This window comes from Somniosus microcephalus, chromosome 9, assembly GCF_052327205.1.
Source record: "Somniosus microcephalus isolate GS21.2 chromosome 9, FLI_Smic_1.0, whole genome shotgun sequence".
In the NCBI taxonomy this organism is placed as follows: Eukaryota; Metazoa; Chordata; class Chondrichthyes; order Squaliformes; family Somniosidae; genus Somniosus; species Somniosus microcephalus.
In genome coordinates, this window is record NC_140995.1 from 62,798,981 (window position 1) to 62,818,445 (window position 19,465).

At 43.5% G+C, this 19,465-nt stretch overlaps 1 protein-coding gene across 2 annotated transcripts in view; it reads right to left on the minus strand.

Annotated features, from left to right (window-relative positions):
• disc1 (DISC1 scaffold protein) overlaps nt 1-19,465 on the minus strand; it is a 108,785-nt gene that overhangs the window by 46,829 nt on the left and 42,491 nt on the right. For both annotated transcript variants that reach the window (XM_085996665.1, XM_085996666.1), the window contains exons 6-8: nt 13,801-13,855; nt 11,294-11,396; nt 7,640-7,828 (exon numbers count right to left, since the gene is read on the minus strand). In XM_085996665.1, coding sequence (XP_085852791.1) covers nt 7,640-7,828; nt 11,294-11,396; nt 13,801-13,855 — 347 coding nt within the window. The remainder of the gene's footprint in view (nt 1-7,639; nt 7,829-11,293; nt 11,397-13,800; nt 13,856-19,465) is intronic.

The following is a 19,465-nucleotide window of genomic DNA, read 5'->3' on the forward strand; positions in this document are numbered from 1 at the left end:
GCTTTGCCACAGGGAGTAGTTGAGGCAAAGTCCACTCTTTCAAGAGAAAAGATGAATATTTGGAGCAACGAAATGGCTATGGGGAGACAATAGGGCAGTGGTATAAGTTTGGTATTGCTCTAGCAAATAGTTGGCACGGCCAAAAGGTATCCTTCCAGGCTGCAAAACTTTTATGGTTTCAGACAATTCCACCCCTGACCGAGTGTTAGAAGATATTTCCTTAAGGTCACAGCATTAAAAAATCTCTTTGAGCCTCACAAATGACTGTTGAACATTTGTGTTGTAAGGACTGCCTTCCATCAAATTGTTATGATGCATCCTGCTACTTGGTAAGCTTGGAATCAGCTTGATACCTTTGAATGTTTGGCAACATCAAAAAGCAGCATAAACAGGTATTGTAAGTATCCATTGCAAAAATGGAGCATCATAATATTCTATGAAAATCTTGAACCAAAGATTAAGACGTAATAAACTGAGTCTACTGTTTACAATGTGAGAAATTGAACTAGATATACAAGATATGGAAGCGAGTCCTAGGCAAGCATTAAAATCTGATGGGGTAACATCTCTAGGTGTCTGCTCCCTGGCCCAGTACAGATAAGATTATCCTGTGCATGTGGGGTTGAAGACTGAGAACAATTTACATAACCTGAAAAGGGAACAGTATTCAAATGAATTGCCGGATAATTCTAATTATAGAGGGTGATATCCCTACAATTACTGGTATCGCTCAGTCAAGAATCTGGACATAAATGCTCTTACCTTGCTGTATAGATTGATGCATTGGAGTATGTAAATGAATATTCAGGATTAGGCCCAAAGGCCTATCTAATCATAAAAATAAATATTCCAATTTGGGACAAAATTGAAACTGTCCTTGTTGGGGCTATTTTGTGACACTGCTTCCCACTAAAGGGATGGACAGCATAGAGCCAACCAAGCAATAAACATTGTGTTTTTGTGCCAAAATGAGCACACCCAAATTGGTATTTTGTTTATTCATTCACAGAACGTGGGTGTCACTAGCAAGGCTGGCATTTATTGCCCATCCCTAGTTGCCCTCGAGAAGGTGCAGGCGAGTCTTCTTCTTGAACTGCTGCTGTCCAGGTGGTGAAGGTACTCCCATAGTCAAGATGGCGGCCGAGACGGTCCGATGCTAAGCGCGCTCTCCCTGCTTCGGGCAGCCCGCTCTCGCCGCTCGCTCCCGCAACCAGAGCGAAGTGTTCGGCGAGTCGGGCGGAGGCAGCGCAGCGCAATGAGCAGCAGCAGCAGCCCCGACGACCCACTAGAGCACGTCGGCCGGCAGCTCCTCGGCGGGAAGGCATTCTGACTAAGAGGGGAGCCGAGCATGGCGGCCAGGGGCCGGACCGTGAGCGGGAGAAGCAGGCCCCGGGCCGTCGGACCGTGGAGCCGGCGACGGTGAGGAGGAGGCCACGGCGACCAGAGCATTTACATCCCGATGATGTGTTCGGCGAGTCGGGCGGAGGCAGCGCATCGCAACGAGCAGCAGCAGCAGCCATGACGACCTGCTACAGCACGTCGGCCGGCAGCTCCTTGGCGGGAAGCTCGCAGTCCGACTGGGAGGAGGGGAGCCGGGCATGGTGGCCAGAGGTCGGATCGTGAGCGGGAGAAGCAGGCCACCACACGTGGAGCTGGCAACAGTGAGGAGGAGGCCGCGGTGACGAGGAGGATGGAGCGGCTGAGGGATATTGTGCTCCCACTGCCACTGGATGCCACTGAATTGACTTTCTGAACACGGCGCTGTAAGAATAGCTGACGTGTCCCTACGGGGAGTAAGCATTCCATTGTACTTGTACTAGTACTACAGGAAACTTTGTGCTATCCGGCACTGACGGGACCGAGCTGTTGCCGTTCCCTCAAAACTGCCGGACACACCAGCGCTGATGTTGAAACATATGGAGATTTTCAGCTCCGTGTGAATCAACAAACCCTGTTGCTTAGCAACAGCTTCTAAACAGTCGGCAAGCGTCTCTGTAGCGTCTCTAGCTGAAGCTGTTGCTTAGCTACAGACCTTGCAGAGCTTGACTGTTGAGAGAAAAAAGCAACGAAAAGAAAAAAAACCTAATGAAACGGCTCCTGATTTTTGCCGGAGGCTTGAGCTTGCCGGACATTTAGCCTCCGGATAACACAAAGTTTCCTGTAGTTACATATGGCAAATAAAATTGAATTGAATTGAATAGTGCTGTTAGGTAGGGAGTTCTAGGATTTTGACTCAGCATATGGTTGGAGCACAATCCTGAAGCAATAATATTTTTAAGTCCACCTTTGCACACAGCTCATGTGAATGTGTTCATCCTTGGCAATGAATATGGCCAAAAACTTTAATTCTGTAATTCTCAGTCTTTTTGGGCCAAGCACTACCATTTCTAACTTTCTGGGACGGGCTTTACCAAAAAAGACCACCTCATTCTGTCCCCATCTTTATTAAACTTTACTTCTGTTTCTCTCTCTCTCTTCACACCTTTTTTCTGTCCCCATTCCTTTTTGCCTCTCCACTTATTTTTCTATTTCCCCTATCATTTCTCTGTCATTTTTCTCCCTCCTTTTCTTTCCATTTTGTCCATACTTACCTCACTCTCCCAGGTTTGTCCTTGCAATGCTTTCTTTCTTCCCCTACCCCATTTTTTAAACCATCTAGCAGTACAAACTGCTGAGCCAGAAGCCCAGAGAGGTGAGGTGGGGGCGGGGGGAGCAAACTACTGAACAAGGTACCCAGAGAGCAAGAGGGGGCAGGCCACTGAACAAGGTGCCCAGAGAGCAAGAGGGAAATGTCACTGAACAACGTGCCCAGAGAACAGTCTATCAAAACTTTGGAAAAGGTGGAAGTTGCCAGTGGAGCATGTCATTGTTATGGGGAGGAGCTTCCAGTGACTGCCATGGTCTGCAGCTAAATGGCAGAAACCAACACAGCCCTACCACGATGTCAGTATCGTTCGAGCTAAATATATCAATTTTGAGAGCACTGAGGCCAATATTGCAAATTCACATGTAATATTGCAAATTCACTTTTAAATTTGCAAATTATCAACAACAAAAAAAGATTTTTGCGATAGGATGTCCAGCCTTAGAAACACCAAAAAGATAGCAGCCCTGGTCAATCAGACATCACATGAGCACCAACCCCCACCTTCCCCAACAATTCCCCAGCACGGTGGCATAGTGGTTAGCACTGTTGCCTCACAGCGCCAGGGACCCGGGTTCGAATCCGGCCTCGGGCGACTGTCTGTGTGGAGTTTGCACATTCTCCCCATGTTTGCGTCAGTTTCCTTCGGGTGCTCCGGTTGCCTCCCACAGTCCAAAGATGTGCGGGTTAGGTTGATTGGCTATGATAAATTGCCCCTTAGTGTTAGGGGGATTAAATACGTGGGGTTACGGGGATAGGGTGGGATATGTGTAGGGGTTACGGGGATCGGGTGGGATATGTGTCGGTGCAGGCTCGATGGGCTGAAATGGCCTCTATCTGCACTGTGGGGTTTCTGTGATTCTGTGAATTAACCTGGAATTATCTGGATCGCCTGCATACAGCGAATATCGTAAATTCAGGTGGGTAGGACTGCCACCTATAAAGGAACATGCTGATTTTCTAATATTTGCTGCACCCAGGCTATCCGCTACACCTGGCCACAGAACCAGGAAACTCTTCCCAAATGGGATTTTTCCAAAAGTGTTTTTCTGAAATAAGTGATTCCTTTTTTTGATTGACCAAATGTGTAATACTACTGATAAAGTTCAATACTGTGCTTCAAATGGAAGTTGATAATAAGACTCTTAACAGATGGTCTAATATAAATAAAGCAAAACAGTAGAAAGAACAACCAGCCCAGAGAATTGGAAATATCAAAGCTGCAAAAGAAACTCTGCTGTTAAGACTGTATCTCTTCTTCTTAGGCAGTCCCTCGGAACTGAGGATGACTTGCTTCCACGTTAAAAATGAGTTCTCAGGTGACTGATGAGTCCAATGCAGGACCTACAGTCTCTGTCACAGGTGGGGCAGACGGTGGTTGAAGGGGCGGGGTCAAAGCTTCGATGCTGGGGATGTTGGCCTGAGCAAGAACACTGACGTTGGTGCGCCTATCCTGCCAATGGATTTGCAGGATCTTGCGGAGGCAGCGTTGGTGGTACCTCTCCACAGACCCAATTCACGTACGGACTGAGGTCAAGCAAGGCTGTGTCATCGCACCAACGCTCTTCTCGATCTTCCTTGCTGCAATGCTCCATCTCACCCTCAATAAGCTCCCCACTGGAGTGGAGCTAATTTACAGAACAAACGGGAAACCGTTCAACTTCCGTCGCCTCCAGACCAGATCCAAGGTCGTCCCATCCTCTGTCGTCGAATTACAGTATGCAGACGACGCTTACGTCTGCGCTCACTCGGAGGTCGAACTCCAAACATTGTCAACACCTTCACCGAAGCGTACGAGAGCATGGGCTTTACACCAAACATCCGTAAGGTCCTCTACCCACCTGCCCCCGCCACACAGTACTGCCCCCCTGATTATCAAAATCCATGACAAGGCCTTGGACAACGTGGACCACTTTCCATACCTCGGGAGCCTACTGTTAATAAGGGCAGATGTCAATGATTAAATCCAACACCGCCTTCAGTTTGCCAGTGCAGCCTTCGGTCGCCTGAGGAAGAGTGTGTTTGAAGACCAGGACTTCAAACCCGGCACTAAGCTCATGGTCTACAGAGCAGCAGTGATACCTGCCCTGCTGTATGCCTCAGAGACATGGACCATGTACAGCAGGCACCTCAAAGCACTGGAGAGGTAAGACTGTATAATGCTGCAATAGCACCCTCTTGTGATCAATACCAAGTCAAACACTAATCTTGTGAATTTTACAATTGGACTTTAATTAATTTCATAATTGGACTTTAATTAATTTTATGATATGGTAATTACCCCCAAGATTAAGGGTGGTGGAGAGTAAGAATGTTGATGCACCCAAGTATAACTTTGCTGAAGTCTATGGCCATACCATTCCGAAAACAAATTGGTAACACAAATATATTATGGTACTGGTATACCTCAGAAGGATTTTCGAACATTACATCCAAATACTTATTTTAAATCTACAAATGTACTGGAATATTTTTGCTTTCACAATCTTTAAGAACACAAGGCCAAAATATTGTTTTTTTTACATAGATAGGGATTTATTCACATTACTTTATAAAGAAAACACATTAGACTAGAACTTCTGCTTATTCTGCGGCTGAAGTCAGTTATCCTAGGAGCAGATGGGGCTGGAAATTGGGGCAGAACCTCTCTCGTTAGGTTTCCATCACTTCCTCAGCACCACGCTAACATTTGACTGAGAGTGCAGTTGCTTCTTCTGCTGCCACCCGTTCAGAATTCTTTTTTGGGGGCATCGGGGGAGTTCCCGGGCTTCCCTAGAAATCCCACCACATATACATCTGTAAAAGCACTTGCCATTCTGGGCCATATGTGGGTTCGACAATGACAGCTTCAAATGGCAAGCAATCCTAGAGGGATTGCCATTTGAACTGCGGGCCTACTACTATCAAGGGAGAATTTGGATGTCTTCCAATCCTTGACAGTTTCAGCCTGTGCCGAGCCTCCTCCTGCCACAAAGCATCATGGTGTCTCCAAAACATTCTTCCAGTTCCGCTGGGTGAGTGGCTTGCAGTGCCATAACTAGCATAGGTGCCTGTTCCGAATATGTAAATAACCCTATACCAAAGATTTGTTCTGCCTCACTGCCCTTCTGGCAGCGCCTTTTTGCTGCTGCAATTTCTATGCTATAATTCTTACAATACCGACATTGCTATAATATGTCCAATTCCCTGGGCTGGTCGTTCTTTCTACTGTTTTGCTTTATTTTTATTAGACCATCTGTTAAGAGTCTTATTATCAACCCGCCAACCTATATCATTTTTTAAAGATCTGTCATAATGTTACGTCTCTTAATATAATTTGAGGTTTAATTCCCACTCTGCGCTATTTTTAGCCAACGGCTAACATGCTTCAGTAAAATCCTATATGCACCATTTTAATGCAGTTAATTCATTTAACTTAAATGAGTTAGCACCTGCATTATAATAGTGCAGACAGAAATTTATGTTAACATTTAAACTAGTGTGCTAAAAATTGCATAGGGGAATTAAATCCATTTTTGTAGTAAATCCATCCAAGAAATTTGCTTTTACACCAGTAGATCTCCCGTGGTATTGCTCACTGTGAGTCAGAGGATTCACTGCTTTATAACAAAAGGGGTGTTTATGCCACAGAAAATAACACCAGGGCCACTGATTTGTGGTAACTGAATAGTCAAATCCATTTTTATTAAATAGTTATTCTGGAATTTTTACTGGTGCTTTGGCGATTGAATTCCATAACCACTCTATGAAAACTCTAAATGAGTGACCTTACCATACACAATGGATCTTCTGTGGCCATGCATATCCTAAATTGGAGAATACAGTTACTCTCATCACTTTTTAATATTTTAACATTACTGTTTCTCCCTGTCTCTCTTCTGCTCCTGTCACTTTTTCTTCTCCCCACAATTTTTCTTTTTGCTTCTCTCTGTCCTCTTCTCTCACTGACAGAGACTTTCACCTGCTGGCCACCTGTTTCTCAACAGCAAAATGGGTGACTGGCAGTTGAAAGTCTGCTGGGAATGCCGTGCATCCATTTGCCCACCTGGATCAACTTTTAGGCAGGCCTTTAAATGGGTTCCCAGCATTCCCGCCCAAAAACAGACAGCAGGCTGCTTAGTTAGGAAAATCAGTATTCTACGTCTGTGTAGGACTCCGATTGCAAAGGTGGAGCATGCCAGTCCCATTTCTCCAGGCACTGACAGACCTCACAGGTGATTTGTAAAGGGACCACTGAAGGCCTCTCCCAAAAGAAAGTTTTTTTAAAATATACTTTTGTTGGACATGGGGAACTCCTCCGGGCCTCAGAAAAATCATCCGGTGCCTGCCGACCCGTTCTCATGCAACCCCCCGACAAGCTTTACCTGCCGGCCGGCTGTAGCATGATTTTCCATCACAGAATACTGGCAAGCTGCAGCGAGGCGCCTGTTTGGAACTTGCAGCTCGCCCAAAAAGTGTAAATGAGGCCCAAACCTGAGCGGTAAGAGACAATGAAGGTTAGTTTAATGTCTCAGCAAACACTCACACCTACTACGTTAGGATGGCCCATTCAATTGAAAGCAGCACGAAACAGCTGCCAGTGAACCTTCACCTAGGAGGGCAGTAGTCAGTTTGATGGTGCCTCATATGGCCAATCTCAAAGAGAGAGGGTCAAAGGTCAAGAAACATATGGCAAAAGACAGTCCATGACATTTGGTGGATTTAAAGAAAGAAAATTCTCTCCTTTAATTCAGGGCTGGCCAATTTCAAAAAATCTTCTGCTCCAAAGAGTGTATTTAGCCCACTAACCTGTGGCCTACCTTGTTTTTTTGCTGTGACAAATGTTACAAAAATAAGTTATTGTTTGTAAAATAAAATCAGCTGTTTGATTTATATTTGGCCCACGTTTAGGAGAAATTTGTAACAACATTTTATGTCCACTTCACTAGATGTTACAATTGCAACAGTTTGAACAATTAAACAGCCATATTAATATATCCATCACTTGGAACTTACCAAAGAGACCTTCTTCCTGCTCCAGTTGAGTCTTTAGCCTGCTAAGATCTTCCCCGATTGCCTCAAGTCGCTGAGCATTCCTAATACTTAAACCCTGCAGGTCACTGATAAGTTCTTCAAGTCTAGTTCTCTCAGAAGTCAAAGATTTGATCTCCTCAGCAAGGTCCTTCGCAGTGGAGAATTCACGCCCTACAGAAATGAAAGAAGCACTCAGAATTCAGTGTAAATAATTAAACTCAAAAGCAAAACTCCTTTAGTCTTTATACAAGTCCAATTGGTTAGGGACTTCCAGAGATGAGACACTGAAGCTGTTATTAAATGCATTGAAAAACTAGGCAGATCTGACCAAGCAGCTACCCCAGGCTGACCGTCATCATCTGACCATCAGAGGTGTCAGCCGTAGCTCAGTTGGTACACTCTCTCACCTCCGAGTCAGAAGGTTGTGGGTTCAAGTCCCACTCGAGAGACTTGAAAACAAAAATCTAAGCTGACACTACTGAGGGAGCGCTGCATTGTCAGAGGCACCATCTTTTGGATAGAAACATAGAAACATAGAAGATAGGAGCAGGAGTAGGCCATTCAGCCCCTCGAGCCTGCTCCGCCATTCAATGAGATCATGGCTGATCATCCAAATTCAGTACCCTGTCCCTGCCTTCTCCCATATCCCTTGATCTCTTTAGCCTTAAGAAATATATCTAACTCCTTCTTGAATATATTTAATGAATTGGCCTCTACAGCCTTCTGTGGTAGAGAATTCCACAGGTTCACCACTCTCTGGGTGAAGAAATTCCTTCTCATTTCTGTCCTAAATGGCTTACCCCTTATTCTTAGACTGTGACCCACCGGCCATCGGGAACATCCTTCCTGCATCTAGTCTGTCTAGTCCTTTTAGAATTTTATAAGTTTCAATGAGATCCCCTCTCATTCTTCTAAACTCCAGCGAGTATAAGCCCAATCGACCCAATCTCTCCTTATCCGTCATTCCTGCCATCCCAGATATCAGCCTGGTGAATCTTCGCTGCACTCCCTCCATGGCAAGAACATCCTTCCTCAGATAAGGCGACCAAAACTGCACACAATACTCAAGATGTGGTCTCACCAAAGCCCTTGTACAACTGCAGCAAGACATCCTTGTTCCTGTACTCAAACCCTCTCGCTACGAAGGCCAACATACCATTTGCCTTCTTAACCGCCTGCTGCGCCTGCATGCTTATCTTCAGCGACTGGTGCACAAGGACACCCAGGTCTCGTTGCACTTCCCCTTCTCCCAATCTATTGCCATTCAGATAATAATCTGCCTTCCTGTTTTTGACACCAAAGTGGATAACCTCGCATTTATCCACATTATATTGCATCTGCCATGCTTCTGCCCAATCACCCAACCTGTCCAAATCATACTGGAGTTTCTCGGCATCCTCCTCACAGCACACACGCTCACCCAGCTTTGTGTCGTCTGCAAACTTGGAGATATTACATCTAGTTCCCTCGTCTAGATCATTAATATATATTGTGAATAGCTGGGGTCCAAGGACCAATCCCTGTGGTACCCCACTAGTCACTGCCTGCCACTCGGAAAAAGACCTGTTTATTCCAACTCTTTGCTTTCTGTCTGCCAACCAGTTCTCTATCGAAGTCAATACCTTGCCCCCAATCCCATGTGCCTTAACTTTACACGCTAATCTCTTATGCGGGACCTTATCGAAAGCCTTTTGAAAGTCCAAATACACCACATCCACTGGTTCTCCCTTATCTATTTTACCAGTTACATCCTCAAAAAATTCCAGTAGATTAGTCAAGCACGATTTACCCTTTCTAAATCCATGTTGACTTTGTCCGATCCGGTCACTGTTTTCCAAGTGCTCTGCTATTACATCTTTTACAATGGACTCTAGCATTTTCCCCACTACCGATGTCAGGCTTACCGGTCTGTAATTCCCTGTTTTCTCTCTACCACCTTTTTTGAATAGTGGGGTAACATTAGCTACCCTCCAATCCACGGGTACTGTTCGAGAGTCTATCAAATTTTGGAAGATGACCAGCAATGCATCTACTATTTCTAGGGCCACTTCCTTAAGTACCCTAGGATGTAGATTATCAGGCCCTGGGGATTTATCAGCCTTCAATCCCGTCAATTTCCCTAACACCATTTCCCTACAAATACTGATTTCTTTCAGTTCCTCCCTTTCATTGGACCCTATGTTCTCCGATATCTCTGGGAGGTTATTTGTGTCCTCCTTTGTGAAGACAGAACCAAACTATGTATTTAATTGGTCTGCCATTTCTTTGTTCACCATTATAAATTTCCCTGATTCTGACTGCAAGGGACCTACGCTTGACTTCACCAATCTTTTTCTCTTCACATATCTATAAAAGCTTTGATGAGACGTTAAACTGAGGCCCTGTCTGTCCTCTCAGGTGGATGTAAAAGATCTGGGTTGCCCAGTGTCATCAAACAAAAAGATCTAACAAAAATGCCCTCTTTTTAGAGAGGCAGAATTAATAAACACCCAAATCATAGAAAAGAGAAAGGAAACTTATCAAATTAAACAATAATATTGTTTCCACTGTCGACTATGCACTCCAGTCCCTGTGGTGTCGTGGAAGACCAGCAAACACCGCGTGCTGCTTCTCCAGGGCCACCCGGGCATGGACAAAGCCGCTGGGGAGAGGCAGGCAGCCAGGGCGACCACCCCTGCTCTGTGGATGGCCACGTTAGCCAGGCCCAGGAGCAGAGCTTCTTATTCTAAGAGGCGCAGCAGAAGCAGTTAGTGCCAGGGCGTCACCTAATTGCATGGATTGGGACTAAAGTGGGTGGATTGCTGAAGAGTTTCAGGCAGTTCACCTTGATCCACACCATTGGTGTATCAACCAGTGTGTACCCCATGTGTTGTTCAGCGCCAAAAATAACCAATGACCAGCACTGTTTAGCAATGCCAGTGTGGGTCGGATCATGCCTAAACTATCTTCTGGCTGACTCCTCTAACGCCACGGGGACAGGAAGAGTTTCCAATGCCATTTGTGTCAACATCTACTTTTGAATGCAAAGTCTCCTCAAACAGCACCCCTCAAAGGGGTGGGCTTAAGGGTTACTCTATTTGATTAGTACGAAGCTAGTGAAGGCTCCTGCAGCTGGGGGAACCACACAAAGAGGAGCTCTCTTTATCCCTTCTCTTTTTGTCAATTTTATCTTGTATAATTTTAAATATTTTTTGCAGTTTATCCCACAAGATGAATAAGTACCAAAGACAGTATTTAACACAATGAAACTTCTACTGTAATTAATAAAATAGATAAAGCTTTTGTTGCTGGGTGACATCGACAGGGCAAAATGAATTATCCAATTTTATTGAAAACTTTTTTTTAAGAAAAAGAGACAAGTTAACTAACTATGAAGAAACCAAACACAACAACATTAAGCTTTATGGGCAACAATTTGTGAAAATGGCATTATAACTCCAATTTGTATATAAATGGATACAGGACAGGTTGACAGTCTCCTGTTAGAGGTGAAATTATGAAATCATCCTGGACAGGAATGTAGGAAAGGGACACCAAACATTCATCATCCAACTGTTGCTAAAAATATATTAAGATTACAATTCAAATGAGTATATCTATTTGTGTTACTTTCTGATTACACTACAGACAACTTACCTGATATGGCTAACATTTTGGCTTCCAAGAGGGTTGGAAGCTGTGTTTCAATGTCACTCACTTTCTTGCTCAGATTGCTGCATAGCTTTTGACTGCTAAAGACCTAAATGTGTAAAAATGCAACAGTTCATGAAAACTAATATGCAGTTAGAAGGTTGTAGAAAGTGCAAAATGTGATCGGCAAGGTTTAAAACTATGATACTACATTCTCTAAAGAAGCACAGTAAAAGGTATATTAACATTCCAGGATATCAGAAAGGTACAAGGGCTCTGATATTTATGGGGAGGCGGGGACAGTGCAGTAGAAACCCGGCAAGGCCGAGGACATGGGGGTCCTGCCGATTTCAACAACAGGAACTTATTATAATTTTTATCTTCCATTTCCTGCCCAGCAGCCGGCTAGATTGACAGGCTGGCCAGTTGCGGGAAAGCCAGTGGCAGGTGGCCGCACCCAAGAACCCTGCTCTTCCTGGCCCACAAGTAATGCTGTGAAAGGCACTTACCTTCTTGAGTCGGCCACTCCCTTCTCACTTTTACTGCCGGGCCCGAACCCTGGGAAACCCGGCTAGCAACTGTTAAATTTAAATCTGGCTCCGAATTGCACTGCAGAAGCCTGATTTAAATATGTTAATGAGTGCCGTTACTCATGCTCAAGAGTATGGTTATGACCATTTGTACTTTAATTCATACTGCCTTTCTAGCTGACTACATTACCGCACTTGTATCAAACTGACATTAAAGCCAGATTTAAATTTAACAGTTGCCGGCCGGGTTTCTCAGGGCTCGGACCCAGCAGTAAAAGTGAGATGGGAGTGGCTGGCTCAAGAAGGTAAGTGCCTTCTACAGCATTCCTTGCCAAAGAGGTGGGTGGGGGGGGGTGGGGGGAGGAGAAGAGCAATTATATTTGATAGCAGCTTTAAGAACTGTTAGAATTTCTGGTTGAAAATACTTAAATGAAGCTGACCAAAAAATAGATGCAAGAAAATTCAGTACTTTCTTGCTTACCTTTACCAAAATGACCAAATTTGAACTTGAGAAAGTAAACTAGTTGGTGGAGCCACCCAAAATTATACAGGAGGTCATTCTACCCAAAATTATACAGGAGGTCATTCTGCCCAACGGGCCTGTGCCGGCAATTTGAAAGAGCTATCCAATTAGTCCCACTCCCCTGCTCTTTCCCCACAGTCCTGTAATTTTTTCCTTTTCAAGTCTATTTTCCAACCTTTTAAAAGTTACTATTGAATCTGCTTCCACCACCCTTGCAGGCAGTGCATTCCAGATCACAACAACATGCTGCGTAAATACAATTCTCCTCATTACCCCTCTGGTTCGTTTGACAATGATCTTAAATCTATGTCCTCTGGTTACCAGCCCTCCTGCCAGTGGAAACAGTTTCTCCTTATTTACTCTATTAAAAACCTCTTCTCTAGTCTCTCCACGTAATTGAAGTCCCTCATCCCTGGTACCATTCTGGTAAATCTCCTCTGCACCCTATCCAAGGCCGACAGGGAGACTTAAACCAAGCTTTTTAATATGTAATTCGAGTTACTGGTTTTTGTGACTGAAAAATGTGCTCTAAATGGGCAAAACCTTACTACAGCACCACCTACAGGCATCACAGGCAATCACTAATATAACACATGTATGAACACAATTAACAAGGAAATTGCCATAGAAAATGCTTACAGGTAACAGACGTCAATTTTTGGAGGGAGAATGGTCAGGAAAAGGTACACCGACTTGCCTCGTTTGTAGAAATGGGCCCCATTTGGGGGTTCCAGGCCGGAACTTGGCTTGGACCCCTGAAGTTTTATCTAAAAAGTTTTACTTTCTCAGTCTTTCTATAAAGGGGATCAATGGACAACATTGTGGAATGGTTTTGGGGGAAGACAGGGAACTTTCTCCAACCCCGCATTCTCTGGCAGGGTCAGTGGTAAAGATTCCCTGCAGGTGTATCCCAGCACTTATCGTCAAGATGTCACCTCCGTGGATTTTTGGAACCAAGACTTTTGACTTGATCATATTCCCCTTTCATCTTCTTTTCTCCAAAACAAGTTCAGTTCTGCAAATTTCTCCTATAACTTAAAATCTCAAGTCCTGGAATCATCACCATCATTCTTTGAAACTTTCCAATGCATTAGTGTTTTTTTGAAAGTGCCCAGAACTGCACACAGTACTCCAAACATAGTCTCACCAGAAAGATAACAGGCACCATCAATCCAGAAATTTCAATGTGTGACTTCTTTGTAGGCATGCACTTCCTGATTAATGAGGCACACCAGGTGCAACTATTGTATTTCTCTAGCCAAATACGTAACAATTTGATTCCTATTTTTCTTCAAATATCACTCTTATAGATGCACATCAAAAATTACTAACAAACAATACAACCAAGAAAAAAAAACATAGTTTAAATAGTACAGCCTTATAATTTGGAACCAATAGTAATTAGTAGGGGAGGACAGTAAAATTATATGCTGGGAGTTTTTTTTAAATATTGCGCTTACCTTGGCAGTAGCTGTCTTAATAGCCATACTTTGTGATTGTTCTTTCTTTTGAAGCCTAAAAAACATTTTTTTTTTACAATTACTATTTACAGTATTTTAATCATCATCTTTCATCCATGTGAACCTGCAAGGTGCTTCTCGATCCCAGTACTTCCCAACCACAAGAAGCCAACACTACTTGTCCCTCGGAGAAATAATTTACACCCAAAAATCAAAAGATTTTTTGGCGGGAGAAGGAAAGAGGGAAGGAAGAGGTTGTCAAACTGATGGTGTGCACAGGTTTTAAGATTTAAAACTTTTTGTAAGAAATTTAACAAAGGAAGCCATTCCTCTGTGTGCAGTAGAAAAATGGGTAGTGTTATGTCCAAAGTAAACTATCTATTCATTAGTAGTTGATTTAAATTTACAAGTCTGCTCTTGGAATATGTCAGAAAAATCTTGTTTTTATGCATGTATGCAAAATCAGACCAGCAAGGGAGAAATATAGTAGCCACATCCCATCACAAAACCATACATCAACTAGCATTGCATCATTTCTTGACTACTTAGAGCAACAAACTGGACTTTAAAATTAACATGGACTTCATAAGATTGGCTCTGAAAATCAAAACACAACATAACTGAATCCTGATAACAAAGCTGTTTTTCCAAAACAAATGTTATACATCTCCCTTTCATTTCTGCACTAACCTCTAAATTTAACAGTTGAAATAAAAATCTGATTGACCTCCATTTCGTCTAGCCCAAATACTTTACCACTTCCTGTTTAAAACTTTAGTTGCAGAACAACACGAAGTCCATCTCAAAGGGGGCAGTGTGGGGAGGACAATTAACAATATGGTTTGGAAGTGACAAACATCATGAGATGGCACAGTGCCAGATGATGATGGGGGAGACAGGATATTCTGGTCCATGAATTCCTTTACAATTGTTACTAAGTTCATTAAATGACTGGTCACAATGAACTTCAATTTATGCATGAAAATCTGGTCTATAACTTCATGTGGCATTTCATACATTTACTTACTCAAAACATGGTGAGATCATCCAACCAACATAAAAGGAATTCCACTAAATGACACCCTGGGACATCTTCTAGGAAGCCAGCCACTTTTCAACTACCAGGCTTCCATGAGACTAATCTAACTCATCTATATACGACTTCAATATTTTAAAAAAAAGTCTTGTTTTATAAAATAACAACTTGTATTTATATAGTGCGTTTAGCGTAGCAAAACGTCCCAAGGCGCTTCAAAGGAGTGTTATAAAACAAAATTTGACACCAAGCTACTTAAGGAGAAATCAGGACAGATGACCAAAAGCTTGGTCAGAGAGGTAGGTTTTAAGGAGTGTCTTGAAGGAGGAAAGAGGTAGAGAGGTGGAGAGGTTAAGGGAGGAAATTCCAGAGCTTAGGGCCTAGGCAGCTAAAAGGCACGGCCACCACTAGTTGAGCGATTAAAATCAGGGATGCTCAAGAGGCCAGAATTAGAGGAGCGCAGATATCTTGGGGAGTTGAGGGGCTGGAGGACATTACAGAGATAGGATGGGGTGAGGCCAATGAGGAATTTGAAAACAAGGATGAGAATTTTAAAATCGAGGCGTAATTTAATAAGTAAATACTAACTGGTATAAATTTAAACCGAGGGTCAAGATAACTGGTCCAGCAATAATAAAGCTGCAGATCCCAACTTCAAAGTCACTGAACAAGATAGTTGTAAAATACCAGTGATTATTTTGTTTATCTGAACTACCTTTTTGCTTTTTTTAAAAAAAAACCCTTCCTGGTTTTCAGAGTTTAAAGGTTCAGTTATGCTACCACTTTTGTATCGTCCCAAAGTGGTCTCTAACTTGCATAGGAGGAGGCAGTCTCATGTCACGTGGGTTCAACACCACAGAATACAACTCCAGTGCAGGGCTGTACTTGTCTAAAAAATACCGAGGAAAGCCCACACATATCCAAACAAATATTTTGTGTATTCTAAAAATCCTTTACAACTTTAGGATAGGAATCCAGTGTAGGATTAGTGAATGTACTTGACTGTTAAAAAAAGAACTTGCATTGGTATAGCGCCTTTCACATACTCAGGGTGTCTCAATACACTTCATAGCCAGTGAAGTACTTTTGAAATGCAGTCACTGTTGTAATGTAGGGATACACAGCAGGCAAATTGTGCACAGCAAGGTCCCACAAATAGCAAATGAGGTAAATGAGCAGTTAATGTTGGCTAAGGGATAAACCTTAGCCAGAGCTTTGAAATCTTAAAAGTCTCCAACCTGGAGCAGACTTCAAACATTTCCTGTAAGACAGTGCTCCCCACTGCTTGTGATGGGGCAACTCTGGAACATTCCCTGTAACACGTCATTGCGGCAGGCCAGCAGTAAATGGGGTCCCTACTACCCAGGGAAGACACTAACCAGCACCCTATATCCAATATCCGTTTCCTCTTCAACATCATTGAACATGTTGTTGCCTCCCAGCTGGGGAATTTAAATTCACTTAATTAAATAAATCTGGAATAAAAAGCCAGTGTCAGTAATGGTGACCATGAAACTATCGGATTGTCGTAAAAACCCATCTGGTTCACTAATGTCCTTTAGGGAAGGAAATCTGCCATCCTTACCTAGTCTGGCCTATATGTGACTCCAGACCCGCAGCAATGTGGTTGACTCTTAACTACCCTCTGAAATGGTCTAGCAAGCCACTCAGTTGTAACAAACTGCTACGTAACACATTAATAAGAATTAAACCGGACGGACTACCCGGCATCGACCTCGGCAACGGCTACGGACACTGCAACAGCACACCCAGCCCAGTTGACCCTGCAAAGTCCTCCTCACCAACATCTGGGGACTTGTGCCAAAATTGGGAGAGCGGTCCCACAGACTAGTCAAGCAACAGCCTGACAGTCATACTCACAGAATCATACCTTTCAGCTAATGTCCCAAACTCCTCCATCACCATCACTGGGTATGTCATAGAAACATAGAAGACAGGAGCAGGAGTAGGCCATTCGGCCCCTCAAGCCTGCTCTGCCATTTAATGAGATCAAGGTTGATCATCCAAATTCAGTACCCTGTCCCTGCTTTCTCCCCATATCCCTTGATCCCTTTAGCCTTAAGAAATATATCTAACTCCTTCTTGAATATATTTAATGAATGAATTGGCCTCAACTGCCTTCTGTGGTAGAGAATTCCACAGGTTCACCACTCTCTGGGTGAAGAAATTCCTCCTCATCTCTGTCCTAAATGGCTTACCCCTTATCTTTAGACTGTGACCCCTGGTTCTGGACTCCCTGACCATCGGGAACATCCTTCCTGCATCTAGTCTGTCTAGTCCTGTTAGAATTTTATAAGTTTCAATGAGATCCCCTCTCATTCTTCTAAACTCAGGCGAATATAAGCCCAATCGACCCAATCTCTCCTCATACATCATTCCTACCATACCAGATATCAGTCTGGCGATTCTTCGCTGCACTCCCTCCATGGCAAGAACATCCTTCCTCAGATAAGGCACCAAAACTGCACACAATGCTCAATGTGTGGTCTCACCAAGGCCCTGTACAACTGTAGCAAGACATCCTTGCTCCTGTACTCGAATCCTCTCGCTATGAAGGCCAACATACCATTTGCCTTCTTAACCGCCTGCTGCACCTGCATGCTTACCTTCAGCGACTGGTGCACAAGGACACCCAGGTCTCGTTGCACTTCCCCTTCTCTCAATCTATTGCCGTTCAGAAAATAATCTGCCTTGCTGTTTTTGCCACCAAAGTGGATAACCTCGCATTTATCCACATTATACTGCATCTGCCATGCATCTGCCCAATCACCCAACCTGTCCAAATCATACTGGAGTTTCTCAGCATCCTCCTCACAGCACACACGCCCACCCAGCTTTGTGTCGTCTGCAAACTTGGAGATATTACATCTAATCCCCTCGTCTAGATCATTAATATATATACTGAATAGCTGGGGTCCTAGCACCAAACCCTGCAGTACCCCACTAGTCACTGCCTGCCACTCGGAAAAAGACCCGTTTACTCCAACTCTTTGCTTCCTGTCTGTCAACCAGTTCTCTATCCAAGTCAGTACCTTACCCCCAATCCCATGTGCTTTAACTTTACATGCTAATCTCTTATGCGGGACCTTATCGAAAGCCTTCTGAAAGTCCAAATACACCAAATCCACTGGTTCTCCCTTATCTATTCTACCAGTTACATCCTCAAAAAATTCCAGTAATTAGTCAAGCACGATTTACCTTTTGTAAATCCATGTTGACTTTGTCCGATCCTGTCACGGTTTTCCAAGTGCTCTGCTATTACATCTTTTATAATGGACTCAAGCATTTTCCCCACTACCGATGTCAGGCTTACCAGTCTATAATTCCCCGCTTTCTCTCTACCAGCTTTTTTGAATAGTGGGGTTACATTAGCTACCCTCCAATCCATGGGTACTGTTCCAGAGTCTATAGAATTTTGGAAGATGACCAGCAATGCATCTACTATTTCTAGGACCACTTCCTTAAGTACCCTAGAATGTAGATTATCAGGCCCTGGGGATTTATCGGCCTTCAATCCCATCAATTTCCCTACAAATACTGATTTCATTCAGTTCCTCCCTCTCATTAGACCCTATGTTCCCCGACATCTCTGGGAGGTTATTTGTGTCCTCCTTTGTGAAGACAGAACCAAAGTATGTATTTAATTGGTCTGCCATTTCTTTGTTCCCCATTATAAATTCCCCTGATTCTGACTGCAAGGGACCTACGCTTGACTTCACCAATCTTTTTCTCTTCACATATCTATAGAAGCTTTTACAGTCAGTTTTTATGTTCCCTGAAAGCTTACTCTCATACTCTATTTTCCCCCTCTTAATTAATCCCTTTGTCCTCCTTTGCTGAATCCTAAACTGCTCCCAATCCTCAGGTTTGTTGCTTTTTCTGGCCAATTTATATGTCCTCTCCTTGGATCTTATGCTATCCCTAATTTCCCTCGTTAGCCAAGGTTGAGTCACCTTTTTTGTTTTATTTTTATGCCAAACAGGGATGAACAAATTCTGTAGTTCATCCATGCGAACTTTAAATGTTTGCCATTGCCTATCCACCGTCAACCCTTTAAGTAACGTTCCCTAATCCATCCTAGCAAACTCGCGCCCCAAACGATCGTAATTTCCTTTATTTAAATTCAGGACCCTAGTCTCTGAGTCAACGACTTCACTCTCCATCTTAATGAAGAATTCTATCATATTATGATCACTCCGCCCCAAGGGGCCTCGCACAAGATTGCTAATTAATCCTTTCTCATTACATAATACCCAGTCTAAGATGGCCTGATCTCTAGTTGGTTCCTCGACATATTGGTCCAGGAAACCATCCCGTATACACTCCAGGAATTCCTCCTCCACAGTATTGTTACTAATTTGGTTAGCCCAATCTGTATGTAGATTAAAGTCACCCATGATAACTGCAGTGCCCTTATTGCACGCGTCTCTAATTTCCCGTTTAATGCCATCCCCAACCTCAGCATTACCGTTTGGGGGTCTGTATACAACTCCCACTAACGTTTTCTGCCCCATGGTAATTCTCAGCAATACCCATACAGATTCCACATCATCAAAGCTAAAACCCTTCCTTACTATTATGTTAATCTCCTCTTTCACCAGCAATGCT